At 32.6% G+C, this 23,162-nt stretch overlaps 1 protein-coding gene across 1 annotated transcript; it reads right to left on the bottom strand.

Moving 5' to 3' along the window:
* Positions 1 to 5,927: 5,927 nt before the first annotated feature.
* LOC137813607 (probable alpha-mannosidase At5g13980) lies at positions 5,928 to 22,161 on the bottom strand. Its single transcript, XM_068615958.1, has 29 exons — positions 21,595 to 22,161; positions 21,415 to 21,498; positions 20,692 to 20,780; positions 20,295 to 20,469; positions 20,054 to 20,173; positions 19,838 to 19,921; positions 19,681 to 19,752; positions 18,147 to 18,260; positions 17,930 to 18,030; positions 17,741 to 17,834; positions 17,483 to 17,650; positions 17,308 to 17,397; positions 13,179 to 13,244; positions 13,027 to 13,083; positions 11,797 to 12,016; positions 11,573 to 11,706; positions 11,297 to 11,368; positions 10,934 to 10,993; positions 10,786 to 10,857; positions 10,108 to 10,155; positions 9,809 to 9,928; positions 9,068 to 9,133; positions 8,648 to 8,760; positions 8,058 to 8,142; positions 7,473 to 7,583; positions 7,250 to 7,348; positions 6,857 to 6,904; positions 6,339 to 6,407; positions 5,928 to 6,250 (listed from the first exon to the last, which is right to left on the bottom strand). Exons 1-29 carry the CDS (start codon positions 21,826 to 21,828, stop codon positions 6,026 to 6,028), a joined length of 3,090 nt encoding a protein of 1,029 aa, XP_068472059.1. The 5' UTR covers positions 21,829 to 22,161; the 3' UTR covers positions 5,928 to 6,025.
* Between the last annotated feature and the right edge of the window lie 1,001 nt (positions 22,162 to 23,162).

Here is a 23,162-nt window from a genome sequence, read left to right as displayed (position 1 = left end):
AAACCTTTTATAAACAATTCACCCCCCTTTTGTTTAAGCCATCAATTCTTACAATTGGCATCAAGAGCAAGGTTCTAGAAAGTTATTCAAGTTTTGATCCTAAATCCCTTTTAAATGGCTGAAAAGTTTTCTTTTAGGGAAGAATGTAGTTCTGCCAAAGAAATGTGGCCCCTTGAGAAGTATAACACTAATCCTAGGAGTGCTGGGATGGACAAGGAGGAGTCTTCTGCTGAATCTTTCTCTTCACAATCCAGAAGGGAGGTTTGTCTTATGACAAAGGAAGAATCTGGATCAAACAAAGTAAGTACATTTTCTTCCAACAATTGTGAAAATTATTTCCAACTTCTTAATGATTTTCAAGAAACTTATGAAGAAGCTAAAAGATTAGCCTTTTTAAAAAACTTATTGAAAGTGAAAACAACAAGTTGAAAGAGAAAATCACAATTTTGAAAAATGATTTGAGTCATACAAATGCTGATTTTGAAAATCTTGAACTGATTTATAAAAACTCCTATTGCAATTGTGATTCAAGTTGCTGTAAAAATTGTAAAACCCTTCAAGAGAAAGTTTTATACCTTGTGAAAACTGTTGATATTATTTCAAAAGGGAAATCAAATTTTGAGAATGTTTTAGCATCTCAACAGTGTGTTTTTGGGAAATCAAGTTTGGGTTTTAACCCACAAAGCAAAAACTGTAGCTTTTCAGGATCTTTTTCAGACCTCATGAAAATCAATCGGTTAAAAGTTTGAAACAACCGGTTGTTTGTTGTTTCTACTGCATGAAAAATGGCCACTCTGTTAGATTCTCTAAAATTAGAAAAGTTTCAGTTCCCAAAGGTATTTTAAAATGGGTGCCTAAGATTTTGAAGGTTCCTAAGGTTGCTACTAACATCATTGGACCAAATTCATAAGGGGACCAAATCTTGCTTCTTAATCTTTTCTTGTAGGTATCCTTGGCAGCCAAAAATTACTTTTGTGCTTAAAGAATGTCTGCTAAAGGGAAAAACAACAAGAGCAAAGATAATCTTTGTGCCTTTGAATCAAATAAATCAAGATTCGGTATTTGATGGTTTTCTTTTTCAGGACTTTGTTTCCATAATGAAGAATATGTTGAAACTAGTTTTCATGGATGCAGGTTCTTTTGTTAGAACTGGTGTTATGCATTTTAGAATTGTTTGTCAAAATTGTACATGTGTTCTTAAAAGAATTGTTCATATCTCTCTTCTTTGCTTGGACAATCAATCTTAAGTTCAATTCTGTGTGTCTATAAAATGTTTCCGGTTTTGTATCTGCCCTATTATCATTCAAAAGATGTGTGCCTTAACATGTATATGTGTTTCTCAGGTTCTGGTGAAGGATTTGGATTTTCTATGTTTCAAAATCCCTGTCACAGAATTTCAACCGATTGTTTCTTCAAAACAACCGATTGTTTCTTCAAAACAACCGATTGTTTTTCCTTTGGCACCTTTGTATAATGTTGCCATGTTTGCTTATGCATGATTAAATCTATTTCTCTTTTTCAAATCTTGCTTTTGGATAAAAATACATTGAGTGTGCCTCAGAGTATGATAATATAAGATTATATCCACTTGTTTTTTCTTGAAAACTCTATGTCATGTTCTTTTCTTGAAATGTCAACATTGGTTGTATTGTTGAACTACTGTATTATCATTATTATTTCTTCTTTGTACAACCCTTCTCATTGTAGATCAAATAGGGGGAGAAGTTTATGCTTGATTTGGTTGTATTGATAACTTTAAAACTGATGCATTATGTTGTTGCTTCTATGCACTTGAACACTTCACTTTTTCTGATTTTTCTGCTAATGTTGTATACGTAGAAAACTAGTTGTGTGTGTCTTGTTATCTTGTTGCTATACTTGCTTTGTATTTGCATTAATTCTATGTTGCAGAACCTTTAAGGTACATGTTATATGATGAAGAATAATCAAAGTGATGCTTATGGTTCAAAAGCATACATCTTACTCAAATTCTTGACAAAGTTCATGAGCTATGTAAAGTAAGTTGCATATGTTCATCCTATGCTTTTGGTTTCAAAAGACCAAATGAAATTCTAAACATGCGTGAGGTAATGCAAAGGTATGAATTTATTTCATTATGCATTTCCCATCTCTTTGAAAAATGATTTGCTTTGAAAAATAATTTTTTCATGCTGTCTCAGAAAAACAACCGATTGTTTTCACAAAACAACTTATTGTTTTACCTCTAGCACATTTGAATAAAGCTGTTATGATTTCTTATGCATGATTACAGTTGTTTCTTTTCTTTCATAACCCATTATGAGTCAAATATGCATTCTTTGTGCCTCTGAATTAGATCATAAAGAGATATATTCTTTGTCTTCGTTGAAGTTCAAAGCTTTTTATGAATGGCAACCACATTGGTGGTCATGGGGTTGATGAATATTTGTGAATGCATATTTGGAACGTCTGGAAGGTTTGCTCTTAACAGAAGAGAGAATATTTATACCAAATCTACCTCTTGAGCAATCATTTGACCAACTTGAAGATGAACCTTTTGAAGTACTCCATTGCTAGGTACTGCTGGATGAAGAAAAGATAGGGGGAGAAACTGTGGTCTCCTTGCTGAAATTTCTGGGGTTTGTGGTACTTTGGCTTTGTTGTTGTCATAGCTCTGATACACCATTGCTCTGCTGCTACACACATTGGTTGTCTGGTTATTTTACTGCTGCCATAACTCTGGTACGCCATAAATTTATGCTGCAAGTTACAATTGGTATGGTACTATGGTTTTTCTTAAATTTGTTTTTAATCATGCCTTTTGTCTATTTGATAAGACAAATAGAGGGAGAAATATGTTGAGATTTGTAATGTTCTTAATTTTGCTTTTACTGCTTTTGAACATTGCTTTAATTGGTTTAAATTTGAGTTTTGTTAAACTGTTAAAACTCTGATTTACAAAATTTCAACCGGTTATTCCTGCGAAATAACCGATTGTTTATCTGTTTTGCACCTGTGTATGTATGCTGGCTTCTCATATGATTTGGCTGATGTTCCACATTGGAAATCACCTAGTGAAAACTAGTTTCTGGTGCTTATCTGTTTTGGATTAGATTACCCTGTGTTTCTGTGTTTGTTCAATGAATGCAAGTCGAACAGATTATAAACAAAGAACATTCCTAAAAGCATCCCAAGGATTTGTCTCTATCAAATAGGGGAAGATTGTTGAAGATGGGAGCTTTGATGTATCAAATCCACATGAAGCCTGAAGTTGTGCTGCTTTCTAGGTTAGAGTTTAGATTAGGGTGTTTATAATCTTTGTTAAGATCAGTCCTTGATTCCTACACAAAGCTTGATCAATCAGTTTTAAAAGAAACAAAGTGTTTTTTCATGCAAAGGGAAAACAACCGATTGAATTGTCGAGACAATCGGTTGTTTGTCACTTAGCTGGCAATGAGGTTTTGAAAGTGTTTATTGAATTGGTTATGTAACTTCCTGACCCATTCAACCGATTAACTCGTGGTTTCAACCGGTTAAATGAGTGTTGTGCTAACAATTTTTTGAAAACCTGTTTCAATTGTTTTAAATGAGAACAAAATTGATTTGACTATGTTATGTTGCCTTAAACGACTAGATTTCAAATGCTATAAATATAGCCTTCTTTCAAATGTTTTAATATACAAGTTTAACACAATATTATGGAATCAAGAGAGAGTTTAAAGATTTGTTTTTGAAAGAAGTTTTTCAAAGTTTAGCAAGATTGGTTATAAAGCTTTGCTCTGGTGTAAGAACTGATCATAGGGCTTCTGGTTTTGTAATTCCAGGTGTTTTCTATTCTTGCTTAGTTTCCTGTAATTGTACTTTGATAAAACCTGTGTAAGTGTTGGTAAAATCCGGTAAAGTCAGTGGGATTCTGGCTTGAGGTGTGAAGTGTTGCAAAGAGGGTGAGTAGACTTTGTGGGATTCAAAGTCACCTCATTGTGGTGTGTTGTAGTAATCTGGATTTGATTGCTAGTGAAATACTCAGAGGTTGTTCGGAGGACTGGATGTAGCTCAGGGTTGAGTGAACCAGTATAATCTGATTGTGTGAACCAGTAATATAAACAACCGATTATATCGTAATTGTAATATATTGTTTTACTGATAACAATTTTATTAGCTTATTTCTTTTGACTTCTCTGATTCTTCTTTCTATAATTCATTAAAGAAATTCATTCTTAGTCAGTATTTGCGAAAACCTTTCATAAACAATTCACCCTCCCCTCTTGTTTAAGCCATCAATTCTTACCGTATCCGAGATGATCTTCATGTGACTACAATTTCTTAATGTTTGGAAATCATAAAAGAATGAGGAGGGCTTCACCTGTAAATAATACTCCGACGATCAAGTCAGTAAGAACATAAAATTTATATGTATTGCTTGGAATAATACTTATCTTTCTTTTTGAGGGTCATCCTCTATTTATAGAGTTTTTTTAGCTAATCTCCTCCCATTTATCTTTTATCATTAGAATAATATCACAACAGATTTAAATAATAACAATCATATCTTTTATCTTCATGCATCAACTTATGAGCTTTATAAGGTATAAAATCCATATGAATAAAATATCTTTTTTAATCAATATTTCATTAGTTTTTCCGAATTTCCATGTAGCTGAAAGACAAGGGATCCCTGATATCTTTGCAAAGTTTTAGGAGATACATAAGGGACGAAAAATTCACTACTCGATCGAAAAATACTGAGTTTAAACATATTTAAATATATCAAATGCTTTCCTAATTATATATCACATCGATTTTGTATCTGATTAGGATCATCATCGATTTTGTATCCAATCAAGACCATATCGACATATAACTTATATGAAATGAACTATACAAAAAATAAAGGTGTAAAATATTTTTCACAAGAAGAAAATGTTGTTCAATACACCAAGTAAGCTCCCATTAAATAGAGGTGAATCATAATGAACACACTTAAATACCAAGTCTTTCCTAGTCATAACTTTTCCTAGACATGCATTTACTTAGGATAGTGTTAACATTCGGGAAATCTTTTGCTTTCAAAAGTTTATTCTAAAGAGGGAATGCCTAGGAATGTTATAACTCTTCTAGAAAATCAATTCAATAATCAAGTATATCATTGTAACATCTTTTCTAGTCTAATCTCACTCGTAGCGACATGCAACAAAAGTAAAGAAAGATAGGATATTTATTTTTACTATAATTTGTTTATTATATATATCTCTTGACATGAGATTTTCAACACTTCCTCACATCAAAGATTAAATATCTCAAAGTGTGAAATTAAATATTTATGGGTAGTCTGATAACATCCTAATATGACTAGATCTTGTTAGGATAAAATGTAATAACTTATTAGAAAATAAACTTTAAACATAACTCAATCTTACAAAATTGAGACAATATTTATATCCAATTATGTACTATAATTTTTTATATCTAACATAAACTTATAACTTGAAATAAGAAAATATAATTCTTCAATTATCTTAAAGTCTCTTATTTATATTCATAAAACCCCTTACACCTACCACACTTAATTGAACTCCATCAAATAATTATTGAGTTATATTGAATTTAGATTAAATACTTGGAATTCTTTTAAAAACTAAAATAAATTGTTTTATAGTTTATTTTTTGACATCGAACAGTGGATAACTTTACTTCCAAAAGCTAACTGAACTATGTGATTATAACGATTAACTAACATATTTGTGTTTTCGTGATAACAATCAACACAATTTGTTTATTTATTAAATTCATGTCATGGCATAGCATGTTAGACTAAAAATTAAAAAAGTTCTCTACAATTTTTCGAATATTTAAATTGATGAATCAATTTTAAAATATGATGCACACGCAGAACTTAGGAATGATTAGTGGACGATAAGCATGTTATGTGAAAACTACAAATAAGAGTATGAAAGAAATAGGTATGGTGTTATGCAAAAACATACTAGTATTTGAAACATACCAATATACTTGTTCAAAAGCAAGGACTTGGAATAGTGATTTTGCTCTACATTGAATAAAAAAGTTGGTCTGACACACCATCAAAAGAAATGATAAAAGTGCGGATTTCCATTGGGGAAAGCTCCACCTTCAGCTCTTTTGGATCAACTGGTCCTCCCCTTGAAACATGTCTATTTCCAGAAGAACCTTCTACTTTCCAATTAAGTCTTTTTTTCTCCATCTCTGTTCTTTCTTGATTGGCAGATAAGCTCATCTCCTTTACCTCTTTGATCTAGTTTTCAAGGAAAGAACTTGAGTTAGAAAAAAAGATAAAAAAGTGTGAAAAAAATTTCTCTACTCTCATCAAAACTATCACTTACCTTCCTCCCAGGGAAAAGCTTTTTCAGCTCCACAGTTGCCATTACAGAGAGATCCTTGTCTTCTTCAATCTGTGCATTAGTTTGATGGGCCAAGAGAATGAGGGATCAAAGCATGAAGCAAATTACAGTAGAAAAAGACAATGAATAATCTAATGACCTTAAACTTCATAAGTAACAACCATGATGTATTTATTTAGTTGCCAAACAATCACAATGGCAGGAATCCATCACTATACAAAAGAGTTTGAGAACGATTTTCTCCAACACTAAGAGGTTCACTGATTTATTCCAACAAAACTGCAATTATTATTTTAGAAGAAAAAAATGCATTCCCTTCATTCATGTAATAATTGGTGCACTTTATTTTCAATGCCAAGGCTTACACTTCATTCTAGCAAAATCATGAAATTAACATACAAACAAGAGCAATGGCAGCAAAAAAACATAACAACTTCTCGTTTCAAATCTCAAGTCAATGAAAAACACGAGAGAAATACTCCATAAGATGAAGTGGAAACCTCATATAGATGTGCTAACCGAAGAAGAATCTTCCCATCTTCAAGTTCCTGGAAAATCCAAGAAAATATATAAATTACAAGCCAAAGGATTTCAACATAACAGATTTCATATATTGTTAGGAACCAGGAGGTTGCAAAATTGAAGATCTATCTAGAAGGAAAATAGATCATTTAAGTAGGGTAAGGTGTTATGTGTTATACATCACTGCTTAGAATATTGGCTAATAACAATTGGTAGCTATTGGTTATTGGCTAATAACATATGTGCCTCACATATAATACAAATAAAACAAAGTTTTAATACCATCATTGTATTGGCCCTGTAAATTCACTTGTTACTGAACTAATACTATTGGGGATAAGGGAATCCCTTTAAGTTGAAGACATATATACCTGCAAAGTTATAATAGCGATATTATCAGGCAATGCGTAAGAAGAATCTATTCCTGAAAATGTTAATACATGGGAATTCATCCAGTCATCTTTCTCATCCTGCACAATGAAATAGACCCTTAGTACCTGATACATGATATAATTATAAATATTCAAAATTTATCAAATAAAAAGTAGATATATTTCCAAGAACTACTTCTTTGTTTCCACTATTGAATTTCACCTTTTCAGCAAAGGCTAAGAGAAGTGGAGAATATATTTCCTGGCCAAAAGTACGACGCCACTTAGCACCCTCGCCTGAGGGGTTTATTCTGTAGTAATATTTCCCTTGGACCTACAAGGTAGGTTGTTAGTTACATATTCCTAGTTACAGAAATCTAAATCACACATCAGGGACGTTTTCCATGCATGACATTAGACAAAAAAGCAGGAAAACTGCTCTAACCAAATACACTAACAGCCAAAACTGTAGAGTGTTAAAAAAATTGGGTGGGCATAATTTAATGATAACATTGGGAATAAATCCTTTTTCTAAAAGCAATTGAAAATTGACATATTTCTTTCTCAGTTACATACCAATTAAACATTTCTAAATGAGAAATTATGACATTGGCATTTTCATCAGCTTCAGGAAAAGTGGATTGACATTGATTTGTCAAACCTTTTTCTGCCATCGGCATTAAGACCAATTAGAGAGCAATTGTCAGCTGATCAAGTGAGAATATATAACCAAAATACTCATCTAACATGAACAAAAGAAACAAATATAACAACTAAATAACATCAAAAGTATGCATGAAATTCTTACAGTTAGACCCCTGCAATCACCACCAACACAATCTGTTTCATTTAGAGCCTCTGCAACACCTCTTGAATCATCAAGTAGTAATCTCCTGTTTATGAGAAAAAAGAAATTTGGTTAATCCTTTAAAAATGAAAAAAAAATACAGTGACAGAATCAAAGAGTGAAAATAGACACCATCAAAAGAAAGACATCTGCTGCTGGCTGCAGGGGTGAGGGGTGGGAGGTGGTGGAAGCAATCAAAAGTAATGACGGTCTCTTTACCATTGCATATCCCCACTAAGTAGACCCTTGTCTCCCACACTAAGTCACCAATACATAAGACAGGTGCAGGTGGAAATTTATGAAAACTTCAAAATGTAAAAACAGCATACCATGATGGATGCTTTTTTGTTCATCTGAATGCCAAATACTTTTAAATCAATTGCATATTTCCTTCATAATACCAATAAATTTAGTAGCATTTATTGAGATTTTCTTCTTATTAGTTTTAATTCTGTATGTTTTGCTGCATCTTGTTTTTATTTCTAGCATAAATCCCACACTCCAGTATAATATCAATCTATTTAAAGAACCATCTTCAGAATAATACATACCTGTGGAGCATCAACTCTATTTGTCCATCTTGTAAGCTGGATCCTCCAATAGCTCTGTCCACCAAAACTGAGAATTCGGTTTTATTATCCTCCATGTATATCCCAAGATTAATCTGAAGGATAAAGAAAGAAGTCTGAATTCTGAAGTGTGGTTGGGCATACATTTCTGCAATCAATTCTAAAGAGGATTTGCATGTGTCTGGCTTAATAAGCTCATGAAAAACAATGATATCAACAAGTTGAATAAGTTCAAAAATGCAGTCTATTATTAGAAGTTTCATATTTTATCATACAAGAACAACCAACAGTTTGCATGCATAACAGTTTCAGCATAACATCCCTCCAGGCAAGTAAGAGGGAAATTAGGTCTTGAACACCAATGATGAATATAACAGAAATGTTGTATACAAGTTCACATACAGGGTAATAATTTCCAGCAGCGGGTTGGTTCACTTCCAGGTCCCAGTCAGTTCTGTAATCACGTATCTGCAGTGGGATGAATTCCACAGATTTACTTTACAACAGAATAAAAAGAAAACAGAATTTTTTTACAGATATTTTTATATGCCATTGACAAATTTATGATCAAATCAAAACATAAGTTGTTTCCATTTCTTGACTTGCATGAGAGAATTATATTTTGCAACAAAACCCAGCATCTGGAAATAGAAAGATGTGGAAATATCTTACAATATCAATATCACATCTTTTAGAATATTTGAGTATCTGAGAACATATCACATCAAGTCAATATCAGTTTTAGAAATAACCTAATCAGTTATTTTATTTCCTGCTGGGTTCCCTTGTATCTCCTCTCTTAGACTCCCACAATTAAGGGTCATCTTGCAGAGTATCTTTATCAATATTATTTCTTCAGAATATTTTAGATTATCTTTAAAAAATATCTCTAAGGATTAAATTCTTTATTTTCTCAGTTTCCATGTTCTGTAATATTTTATGATCTGTTTCCTTTCTTAATTGGGATTATAAGCAGCAATCTTTGTTTTCTCCATTCCCTCTCTCTACACCTTAAACCCAACAATTTAAACAAAAGACAATAATGAAAGGTAAGCAAGGTAGCATCTAGTGCCAACAATTATGTATGATCTAAATTACTTAGATGTAGTATTATTACAAGGAACATGAGTCAGAGCTGTATACCCTTTTGATAAAATCACGCCCGTTAGAATCTGTGTAAAATGTTTTGTTGGTTTCCATAGTAGTTGAAATCTGAGTGGCAATTTCTTTACCGGTTCCATCTTCAATCGGTATAGGGCCAACCTGATATTCCACATAAAATAAGTTCAAATAAGTTTCCAACGTTATCTACATAAAATCCTTATAAGAGAATATATCTCAATATGTATCACATTATATACAAGAAAGCAAAGGAAATCAAACTGTCAGACAAGATTGTATCCCCAATGTAAATATAAAAAAGAGTTATTTTTAAAGCTTACGATAAACTCCACTTCAACATGCTCTTTTCCTTTGTATAGTCTGGTAATCTGCGGACATATTTAAAGCACATTAATTTATAATGTCAGATAAGAGGATAAAAAGTCTCATTTCTCAACATTTATTACTATAATTATTATAATTATAGGAAAAAAAATAGGAACTGGGCCAAATAGAAACTGGAGTTGAAAAGATACTGATAATGGGATTGGTTCCACTTTACTATACCTTATTCATGAAGTGGAGGACCTACTTTATTAAGAGTTTGGGTAGATGGGTAAGACTGTCTCCAGGCTATATGGCAAAATTCATTAATTATTTTGCAACACTCGAGACTGAAATAATTACCAAGATGGCACACAGGGCACACCCTAAGCTTAATTTACTCTTTTGTTTACTTAAAGTAAAAGAACACTAAAGTAATTCACAAATATCAAGAACTGTTGCACCTAAAATATCAAGCCAAAAATTAATCATATAGAAGGCAAACTATACCAAAATCAATTGTATTGTTAATCTATTTGACTTAAAATGCTATATGAGAAAAATTAGCATATTGAGATTGTCAAAAGGTTAACAATTATGTGTGACAATTTCATGTAGTTAAATGGGAAAGAAGTTTGTTATTATTAAAGTGAAACTAATATGAAGAAGCTGTAAAGATGTAACAAGCAAAACACCTGATATATCCATGGATTGATTTGTTGATGAACTTCATCTAGTACCGGTCCATTCAAAACAGTCAATGGAACCTGAATTCAAGTGAATGTGAAAATTGTTATGGAAATTTGTTTGTTGGGTTAAAATATATCAGAAAGGCTTTCAAACCTTTTTTTCATGGTTTATTTGATATGTGCCATTTGGACGGAAGATATAGGCCCCGGAATTCTGCAAGGTGAATTAAATTACAAAGTTATATCCATAGTCGGATTGCGGGAGACATGGAGGATAAATATGATTTTATTTTAGCCTTTGCAAATAGGATTATGTTCACTCTTAATTCCTGAAAAAACTGTCCTCTCTTTGGTCCCTCCTTTGCGGAAATGTGTCTTGTATGGTCCATATTTTCATAAACAAGGGAACAAAAGGAGACAACCTTTCGAACTAAAAGTGAACATTTCTATATATAAAGAGATTGATAACATATTTAACCGGATGACATTGATATCTATAGTCAAAATGTTTATCCACCTGCGGATCCTTTTGATTGGTTCCATTGTATCCAGAATAGTAAAGGTAACTTAGTTCAACCTGTTCCGCAACCTTCAATGTCAAAAAATAACATTGTTAATAAAGTTTTACTTCCTTGATTTTACAATTTTCTATTCATGTAAAATTCGAAGCTAGAGAAAATTTGAAAACATGAAAAAAGGAAAGAGAACATCACAAACACACAGGCATGGCTGCACAGATAAAGGGTTTCTAATTAAAAGGGAATCACGTAGTGCAAAGTGAAGTATCACAAACCTTGTCTCTTGTATTAACATAATTGGTACACTTCTCTTGATCAGTAGAAAATTTAAGCTTCAAATTTCCTTTACCAACTTCAAATTTAGACTTTTCACTACTTTTATATGTAGCTACTGATGATCTAGTGGATCCTGAAAACAAACAGAAATCATTTATTTGTTATGAGCATGGAATGAATAAACTCTAGTAAATTAAAATACCAAAGCAATCTATATTCGAACCTGTTTTTTTTGCAGTTGAGACAGTGTAGGTGCTAAAACCAAGTGGTGGTACAGAAACTGTAAATGCAAGCCAATACTTGGGTGACTTGGGTGGAGCTCGTCCCACATATGCCTTTACATAGTAGTTTCTCAAGTCTAAATATTTCTCAGCTTGAGGAAGAAGTTGAGATTCTATTTCTTTACCATCAGAGTTCTGAACTATAACATTGGCCTCAGTAACCTGAAGATGGTTGCATCAATAAGACATACATTAGTTGCATCTATACACACACACACACCACAAGGAGTAGGTACTATAATAGTTAAATAGATCTTATGTTACTAGCCTGTCTTAGCAAATACTAAAAATATTCAGTACATTACATTAAAACCAATCCCAAATAACCTTTAACATCATAATAGCTGCCATAACTAAAATTCTGTTAGAAAGTTAGTCAAATGCACCAGCAGGCTTTGTTGGCTATATATTGTCAGATTTCAACTTAACCAATTTGGGCTAAGTGCAGTTGCCAACATATAAATAAATCACCCCTCTATAGATGCCTGTCAAACCAGACCAGCCTACCAAAATGGGAAATTACCAAGATAAGCTATAAGCTTTGATACTATGTCCGATTTTAACTTAAAACTAATTGTTATCAAGTTGTCTAATAGTTATATAAGCTTCACTCCATGATTTTAGGCAGATGATATCAAACTTCCCAACATATATACTTAGTTGGTAACTAATTATGTCAACTCATTTGACAACTATGTCAGCTTTTTGATAACTAACATAGTTAATTGGTGTATTTTACAACTAACTTTTATTAGGATATATTAGAATAAAAGAATAAGAAAGATATTCTTTTCTCTCTATGTATCTTTCTGTTACATTTTTTCCCGTGGTTTATTATTTCCAGCTGATCCTTTTGGTGAATCTGTTTTGGGTTTTTTAGTCTTTTTGCTTTAAGGGTAGCCATTATAAATGCTCCCTCTTGTATTCAGCTTTACACAGATAGAAATAATAAATTATCACATCAGTTTCTCTAAGAACTTTCCAACAGATTTTATTTATTACAGCTATTACATCATACTGAAGATATATTAATATTTCATGATTGAAGACCACTGAAAGAATAAAAAAGATAAAGATTATGATTATTTTCATTATATTAGTTTCAATTGCTCTATGCACCACCATATATTGAATTTAGAACAATAAAAAAATACTAGGGTGACATCATTCACCGGAAATCGAATCACTTCATTCCTCCACCAACCAAGAGAGTTGTAGACCAGAATGACCTAAGCATGGAAAAAACTTGTGAGAAGATAGAATTTAAGAAATAAATATAAAACAATATAACGTGAAAGGAGAACAAACATGTGATAAATTTTACCAAATTCTTCCCTTGAACCAGATCAACTTCTGATGCTGGACAATAACTTATGTTCAAAAGTGGACACTGTAAAATATGAAAAAGGAAAAAGGTATATAGAAATGTGACAAACTTGAACTTGGATATGATAATAAAAGACTATCCGTATCAAAATTAAATGCTAATTTTACAACATTCTGTATATTCCTTCAGAAAATATTGGTTTGCTAACTATCATATCTAAAGCACTAGTTATTATAATCTTTTTGAGATAAAGACGGACATATAGCTCAAATGTTATTATATAATAAGGCGAATTGAACTATATCAAAATATAACAATAGACATTAGTCATTAACATGTTAAAGATATGATTTGATTTTCATTAAATAGAGAAATATGATATGATTTGATTTCGTCAATAGGGAAATATCTTAACAAATATTTCTCACTATTATATTAATTATTGATTTTATTCCTTATCTCTTCATTATAAATAAGAATACTCATGTGTCTACACCAAACACGAAATCCATCATATACCTTCTCAATTTCTCTCTTGTCAACATGGTGTTGGAGCAGTACCATCTTCCATGACCTATTTTGTCACTAATTTGATGTTAGGTCATGCATGACTTTTTGCCTAGACGCATTGACCCTTACTTTGTCACTCTGACATTAAACATGGCATTAAGAGTCTAAAAGGGAATCCTAGTTTGTGCTTTCCGAATGGGCCCACTCCTCATAGGTAAAATTTTCTTTTAGAAATTCCAGTTTATGTTTTTTCTGCCACGTTTTACTCTTTACCACTGGCGACTTTTTCTGGCCAACAAAAGCCACCACTAGCATTGCCTTGCAATGCGACCACAACTTCCATGTTCTTTGAGCATTTTTTCTTTCTCTTTGGAAGTTGCCATATCCTCTGAGTTTTTTTTTCTCCAACAGCTATTGTGGCCTCTAACCATTTTTGCTCTTTTGCAGCTGTTGTGCTCTTTGAACATTTTTTTCCTATTCGGTAGCCACCATGTCCTTTGAGCACTTTTGCTCTACTGCAGCCACTACACCCTTTGACCATTTTTTCTTTTTGGTAGCCACTGCACTCTCCAGGTAGTCTTTTCCTCTCTAGCAGCCTTCATGCCTTCTGAGCATTTTTTGCTCCCTGCAGGCATCACGCTTAAGAATATTTTTGCTATCCAGAAGCCATTGTGTTCTCCAAGCATTTTTTTTTCTCTTCAATAATTGTTGTGTCCTCTAGCATTTTTGGTCACTAAGTCTCTCAAAGGGTTTTTATTGACGACATTTGTAACAAGCTGACTCAAATAATACATATGCTTCAACTTGAGGGGAGTGTTAAATATATGATTTGTAACAAGCTTGACTCGTGATACATATGCTCCACCTGTTAATAGGGTCTAAATTAGGAAATGACAGAGGGAAATCACATGAAATGATTAATGTAATAGATTCCATGTGCAGCAATCAGGGGGGATTGAGTGATTTATATAAGAAAATAATTGAGTGATTTGATATGGAATAGGAAGGAAGTCGACCCGAATAGCTATGGGAAAGGAGTAAGGGAGATGAAGAAAAGCTAGGAAAATAATAGAAGTCAGCAAGGGGAGAGTGCAGAGTCTCTCAAACACCATGTTTTACTTTCATTTCTGTAATTATGCTTTTCTGGTACTACCATCAATTGGTTACCAGGATTAGATGATAAAATAGAATAGCTACCTCAGTCTGTTCTTTACTTCTTGTTTTGTTCTGCTGCTACAGCTTCATGGAATTATTTTTTCGGATTTGCAGAACTTTTGGTGTGTCCTAAATCCTCAGACCAATTCTCACTTACCAGCATCACTGGTTTTGGAAGTAAAGAAGTCAATGTTTTGTGGCACAGTGCAATATACTAATTGCTACATTTGGGTGGGGCTAAGCTCTTGCATTCATTTAGGAAAAATCTTCAGATAAGCAGTTTCTTTGGGATAGTACTAGGTGTTTTACTTCCACATAGTGTAAAGCAAATGCCTATTTTTCAAATGGGTAGCTTTACTAGATTTTGGTCCTGATGTATACTTTCCTTTTCTCTTTTTTAAGGATAATTTCTTAATATTCTTTAGCTCTGTTATATAATTATCTTTGTCTCTATATGTTTCTTCTTATATAAAAAAATAATACTATTGTGAAGAAAATCTCCCTTATAAGTCGAAATGCTTAATATAAGAAACATGATAACATTTTCTTGTTAAGATGATGCAGTGAAGATGAAGACACATTAATGTTAGGAAAAATCCAACACTTGTGATTTTGATTAAGTGCTTAAATACAAGAAAGCATAAAAACATGGTCATGCATCGCAGTAAGACGAATGCTTTGTTCAACAACAGATCATGTAAGACATAAGTGTTTTGTCTATCAAACAATACAACATTGTGCAGTCTTCTCTTTACGTCTAATAAGGCATTTATATGCTCAAGTGATACATGTATAGTTTAAGCTAACCTCATACTTCTCGAATATCTATACTTTTATTCTATGCAGGAAATGTCTGTTGCTTTTGTTTGCCAAAGAGATTCGTTTGAGCACAAGTCACATCAAGTAATCTCTTGGATAAAGAACTAAAGCTTCTTTCTTCAATAACAACCTAACACAAGTGCTTATCAACTCTGACCCAGCTATTTGCCCTATAAGGTGTGCACTTTTACCATAGTTTAGTGCAAAAGGCTACGCTGCCTAAGGAGATAAGTATCGTCAACTATCCAAGATGTTGTGTAAGAAGAAAGAGCATTTAAAGTTGGATGGAGTGCATTTAATGCATAGTCCACTATCAAGTTCATGAGACGCAGAAAGGACATTCATTCAAGTGTGTTGAAGTTGCTCAACGGCCATAACTGGATTTGCAACGGCTACCTTCATCATGTGCCTACATAAATCTACCTATCAAGAAGAAGAAACACGACAAAGCACGACAAAGAAGTTGCACTGTGCTGAAACGTTGCTCAGATTTTGTCTCACAAAGCTTCATAGAAGACACTATAAGTGTTCATCTAGAAAACTAGGAGAGAGCTCTTAAACCTTGTACACGTTGAAAGACACAATCCCTCCCTGGTAGGCGAAACCAATGATTTTTTTAGCATACCCTCACATAACCTCTTAGCTAGGAGTGGTTGTTTGACAAACAATATTCGTTGAGCCAAGAGTGGCTTGTGGAAAAAATACTCAAGGGGTTAGCCATGGGTAGCTATGACCCAAAGAATACTTGTTGAACCAGAAGTTGCTTGTGGAAAGAATACTGAAGGGGTTAGCCATGAGTTCTACGATCCTAAAGAATACTCGTTAAGCTAGGAGTGACTTGTGGAAAGAATACTTCATTGAGCCAAGAGTGGCTTCCTAAAAGAATACTTGATTAAGCCAAGAGTGGCTTCCTGGAAGAAAACTTGGTTGAGCCCAAAGTGGCTTCCTGAAAGAATAAGCCAAGAGTAGCTTGTTGAAAGAGTACTCAGTTGAACTAGGAATGACTTGTTGAAAGAATACTCAATAGGTTAGCCAATAGAGGCTACGAGATACTCGATTGTAATTCGTAGCATTATCTGCTTAGTGTAACTCAATTTGTTGATTGAGAATTTGATGTAGTTTGTTAAGTTGAGATAGACGAACCAATATAAAATATAGTGTGTAATTCTTCTCTCCCCTTATCTCTTTTACTTTACATGTTATTATCTCTCCTAACTCTAGAAAATGCTAAAACTAAGATTGAAAAACTACTTATGTAAGTAATTTTATTAGAAGTTTGAAGTTGCATCAGATACATTCTATCAGACGAAATCTGGATTTAAAAATGAACCCAGATTGTTTGTTATTTAAAACTATCGACAGACAATATTTGTGAAAAATTTCAAAGAATCCTTAAAACACGATTCAACCCTCTCTTTTATGTTTTTCCTGTTTTTTCACAATTAAAAATAAACAAAAATTAGGTTTGACATGAAATAAACCAAATGATAATTTACTATCGAGTTAAGGAATAATTAAGAATAAGAAATCATTTATCAATAGCTAAATTTTTAAAAAAAAAAATTAAGACAAGGCAGAAGTAAGTCATTTCAGCAAATAATAAAAATTGTGCACAAACTTAAAAAGATTCTAGATCTTTTACTTGTTGAAACTTTGGAACTGGGTTTTGACATCTAGAAAGCAATGGTGACTCAACCAAGCAAGCCAGCGATGATGAAACCAGTTCCTCTGCCTGCACAAAAGCAATATGCCACTAGATGATAAATTAACAAAAGGTTATACACAATAACTTGAAGAGAGAGATGATATAACTGCACCTCCCTGTAGCCTATTGCCAATCGTTTAGAATAATCATTGGCAACATGCTGCTTTTCTGTGCCTGTGACTGCATCATGGTGTTGAGCAATTGCTAAAGCATCAGCTAATGAGTCTGTATTTGGCCCTGAATTCATTCTCCCTCTAAAAAATTCTAGTTGTCTTGCAGCCTAATAATTTATTTGTAGAACGTAAATATCCAAACACCAGTGGACTAAAGACAATGATTACCTTGTAAACTATAAATTTACAAATCTTACCAAGTAATAGCCACTCATTAATCTGACATAGCGTTTGATAGCTGGTCTACTGGTAAAGTATCCTGTCCAGTAACCGTTTGCACGATCTGCATAACTGGTATTTTGTTCATGCATATATGAGGTGAAACATCTTACAAAAACACAATAATCAAGCAAAAAGATTATGAAACAGTTTGATATTAAACTCACGGGAAGAAATCATCAGTCTTGATTGGCCAGTACTCGTTTGTAGCATATTTTGCATCAGTATATATGGATGGTGTAGAGTACAGAGCATTAACACGTCCATCCTAAAGTTAACAAACTTTTAACAATCAGAGTTCATAATAACACCAAGAATAAAGACATGAAGTCAAATCACGAGTTAAAACACAAACAAATCAATTCATGTATGTGAGTAAGTTACCTTGTTTACATAATGAATGAGTTTGTCCAGCTGCCGGAACCATGTATGTGCATATTGATACTTAAAATCAGTTCCCATTGTCCACATTATATGATTTGTTCGAGTTATGTTTGCCTGAAAATAAAACAGTGTATGACAGCGATTAAGATGAGATACTGAATAAAAGAAACTAATGTCCCCACTAGTTCAAAAAACTCAATAGAAGGATTAAAGTTCACATTCAAGTTTCATGCTAAGAACATGTCAGTCTGGTTGAGATGGATTTCCATTAAAGAAGGTAGGAAACATCTTTTAAAAGCACCAACTATAAGAAAATCTGACAGATTATTACATATTAATATCAACTTTAACTGTTTTGTCCATTTGCTTAAAAATTATGGTCTTGGTTGAGTTCTTGGTTACAGATTAATCTGGTTTTTCCTACCATTGCATCCCTTTTGAAAACCAATGATGGAAATTGGAGCAAGTTGGTAAGGCTGGTCATTCAAGCAGTGGGTTAAGCTAAAATTTGTTTCATTCAACAGGCTGGTCATTGCATCCCTTTTTGTATTCATAAGTATTTTATCATTGATATTAAGCCTGGTTAAGCTCCCATGATTATTCCAGTTTTGTAGAAGCCACCTCCTTCTTCTTGGTTGAAATATAACATAGATGAAGCAGCCAAAGGTACACCTACCTAGCTTGGTGGCTTCCAGGGGTATATTTCAGGATAAAGCAACTATTGTTTTGGGTTGTTTTCTGTTTTTCTTGGAGTTCAATCTTCTATTAAAGTAGATACAGTGTCAATAAATAAATAAAATACAGATATGTGAATATGAGGCACAAATATGCATAACAATTTAAAGGACACGATACGTGAATACCAAGACCAGAACAAATAGTCTCGGTTGAAGGATATATTATCTTATTTCTTTGGGATTGAGAGTATATAATATAACAGTGTTTAAAACTATAATTTGTGACCTCAAGTTCATATATACATTTTAGTCTAGTATGTTCAATTTGGATAATATGTAGTAATGATTTTCAATTTTAGTACAGCTTTTCAAAAGAATACAGTAGCATTTATTTTATTTTGTGAATTATATATATGCACATATACACCAAACGTATCTGAACATATCGTATCCTATATTTCTCAAGATGAGACGAATCATCATATTAGATACAATACATATCTAAGCATCATAGGCTACAACTGTCTTGGTTGGTTAAACAGCTGAATTATTTAGCTTCCAGCTGGCACACTTAATTAGGTCTATGAACTGATATGCATATGTATTGATTGCATCAAAAGCCAATGACAGTAAAAAAATACTCTGACATCTCTAAAGATTTGTTTTCCTTCTTTGAACTCTAATAATTTCCTACCATATCTGTCGTAAATAGGAACTAATTTAGGATAGATATCCCTGCATATCATTCTCTCTCCTTCTCAATTACTCAATTCAGTTTGTAATTTCTAAACATGTTCTTGTATCACAAAAGTCAAATATCTTTTTCAGAAGTTTGAAGATAAACACACTCAACTTACCTGTGATAATGCAGCTGCAACAAAGTCGTTCACTCGTTCTTGGACATTGTAATCAAATAATTCCATGTTATCCTTCAGTAAGAAGAAGTAAGCAAAATTTAGCAGAACAGAGAAATAGTTAACTGATAACAAAATTAACAAGTTCCTATAATATTACTTGAACTATTGGTGAGTTATCATTAACTTCAAAGTAAAATCCTGAAGGTGGCTCATAGTTTTCAGGGAACGCTCCAGCAAAGATCTGGAAGAACACAAAGGAAACAAGGATACACAGCATAATTAAAAGAAACATTTAATGTAAGAGAAAGCAATCATATAAATACCAAGACAACCATAAAATATTTAAAGAGAAAAAATATTTCTTGATATTCACCTGGGAAGAAGAGCCAAGGCTCTTGCTACCCTGCCAGATAACCTCAAGACTCTTCTCCTTTTTGCGCTTAGCCCTATCTTGGTAATCTATCCGACCAAAAAAAAGTGAGTCAAAGCCAACCTGCATACACAATAGAGCCAATTGACACCCCACACAGAAAATATTACTTCTGACAGCTATCTTTTTCCAAATATATTCATTAGTCATGACAAGATTCATTGCTTGAAGATATATGGCATACTTCAGCTCCCAACAGGTAAGCCTGCACAGCAGAATGTCCAAAAGGATCAATTTGCCAACCAATTCTAGGAGTCACACCAAATTCCTCTTTCAGAAATTGGTGTCCAAGTGCAGTCTGATCAATCATGTCTATGTAATGTGTAACTGCCTCGTCATGCATAGACATGGCACCATTTCTGTAACAAGGAGAAAATAAAGGAGAGAAATAGCATCAATACCCAAATAAAAGACGATTGAAGAATACAATAATGGAGAGATAATCGCCCGTAGTTATTGGAACCCTCACAAACGAATTCTGAACCACTTTGTTTTCACAGTGAAAGATGGCTTTCATTTCACAATTGAAGAATGACTTTGTTATTAATCACAGTGAAATCGGTAGTCAGAAATGTATTTACATGAACTCTAGTTGACCCGAACTAACAAGTTTCTTAACAACATCCTGAACAGCTTCACTTTGATCTCTCCACCATCGCTTGAAAAATGCCTGCATTAATGAAAATGAAAGAATTAATAAGAAACAGCCAACACGTAAAATGAACCTATAGTTACATGCTACGTTCAAGATATAAACATTGACAGGGTAGGAAAAAAAGAGGAAATGTGGAATAAATTCAAATATATATGGAATTGAACGTAGCATGTAAGACAAATCATCAAATTTTCTCGATATTCCTATCTACCAACTTCATAAGCTAGTAAGCCCTATCACACAGCCTTACCGAGATGATCCCAAGAGATAGCATTTCACATTAGCATTTAAAGAAACCTTAACAGTAGTCCATATTTTCAAAAATATTTGTTTTCCTCATTTTCTTAATATTCCTATTTGTCAATGTCACAAGCATTAACAGTCTTAGGTCAATCAAGCTTGCCGTAGAAGCAACATTAATCTGTTATTCTAAATATAAAACATGACATTTGGTAGAAAAAAAAAAATACAAAAGAAGAGATGAACTACAAAAAGGAAACAAAATGTTTTGCCGTATTGTATCTTGGAACATCACATCACTACTTTTAGCCCAAAAAAGCAACTTCAAGATTTCCTCTTGGCACAAGCAGCACTTTGATCCAACAAAGGAAACTCAAGACAGCAAGGGATAAAAAAACAGCCAAGTTACCATCTCAACATAGATAAACTTTCTATTCTTGTCAGCCAGCAGCGCATGCACCATAGAGTCCAACACATTTTCCACACAAGCCCCCTGCACAATGCAACATAACAAACAAGACCATCAACTTGCAATCCTCAGACAAAATTGTTCACAAATTTAGCCAAAGAAAGAAAAATAAATGAACACCTGAATTGAATTGTTAGAACCAACATAGTACTGATCAACGGTCTTCAACCAACCAACATCATCATGGGTATGAGCTACCAGATGAACATTGAGCTTGCCAGGGACTATGCCCTGTGATGTGTTGTAGACCATAAACTTGGATTGTCCACAGAGGAGTATTTCCAAAAGGGTCAACAAAAAGAGCAATTTTTTCGCCATTAGTTGCTGAAAATGAGGAATGGTGGCTTCACCCATGAAGGGAAAACCTCTTCAGACGCCAAAGAAAAGCTGAAAAAATATTAATTTTTTTATTTGTCTGAGAAAATGGAAGATGGAACACCTCCCACTCGGTGATCATGCACAGCGGTGATGCAGCAAGCTCTTCAGAGACACTCCCATCTGTAGTGTTCGAAGATTACAAGCAGACACTGATGATTTTATCGGCTTTGGATTTTTGTTTGGTAATCATCGGTCACACTCTGACTTCGCTTCTAATCTAACCAAAATAAATGAGAGAGAAGGTACATTATTTTAAAAATAACTGTATTTCACGAATAAGATTCTTTAAATTTTTTCACACATTTTCATAAAAGTTGATTTTATTTATCAATAAATAAATAGTTAGTTGTCTGCTTCTTCCCGTAAGTCGATATATGCTCGCACAACCTCATGTTAAATGTATAATTATCATTTTATCCTTTAAGTTAAAAAATAAATAAATTCTAAAACTTTATCCATTACAATCCTATATTAAATTAGAAATTATCATTTTGTTAAAAAATAAATAAATCTTAAAATCCTATCTACATTTTTCGCCTTATTCCTTCTTCTTTTGTTTTCTCTGAGTGCGTTACCCAGTCACCCTCAACACCTTATTTTATATTCTTTGAAGGTTTTTTTTTTGTTTCTTTACACAGTTTGTGAGCACATGACAGTCCCTTTTTTGTGGTTTTATGGTGAAAAAGAGGATATCTTTTATCATATAATACTATTTTTATTTTTATTTTTCTATTTAGCATTTTTTTTATTTAACATCTTTTTTATTTTTATTTCTCTATCAAAATGCTTTTATTTTTTATTTTGCAAAAAAACCCTCTTAAGATTCGTTTCAGATGATGGTGTTTTAGAATTTTTTTATAGTTTGAATGAAAAAGAAAAGAAAAATATAAAATAAAAGAAATATATATTTAAAAACCAATAAAATAAAATATTTTTTAAAAACTTTTTTAAGTAAAAAATGTTTGAAAATTTTAATTAAAAATGGAGAGAATAAATTTTAAATATTTATAAAATTGTAGTGAATTTAAATATTTATAAAATTGTAGTGAATTTAAATATTTATAAAATTGAAATAGAAGAAAATTTGAAATTTAAAAAAAATATATATATATATGTATATATAAATTTATTAAAAAATATTAATAAAAAGAGAATGAAATAAAATATTTTATAAGTATTTTGATGTAAGTAAATATTATGGAAAAATAAATGTAAAATTGTAACATTATTTTGTTTTTTTATATTTTTATAGTAAATTTGAATTGTGGAGAATAAATTATAATATATTTTCATAATAAAATTTAGATGAA

This window comes from Phaseolus vulgaris, chromosome 1 (assembly GCF_000499845.2).
Source record: "Phaseolus vulgaris cultivar G19833 chromosome 1, P. vulgaris v2.0, whole genome shotgun sequence".
Taxonomy (NCBI): Eukaryota; Viridiplantae; Streptophyta; class Magnoliopsida; order Fabales; family Fabaceae; genus Phaseolus; species Phaseolus vulgaris.
This window is presented reverse-complemented; position numbering and strand designations above follow the sequence as displayed.

Excerpts from the sequence above, each read along its gene's own strand:
- LOC137813607 (XM_068615958.1), bottom strand. The coding sequence starts at position 21,828 with ATGGGTGAAGCCACCATTCCTCATTTTCAGCAACTAATGGCGAAAAAA. Across the intron at positions 19,753-19,837 it reads ATAACTCACCAATAGTTCAA|GATAACATGGAATTATTTGA; the intron begins GTAATATTATAG and ends TTCTTACTGAAG. Across the intron at positions 9,134-9,808 it reads GGCGTGATTTTATCAAAAGG|ATACGTGATTACAGAACTGA; the intron begins GTATACAGCTCT and ends ATCCCACTGCAG.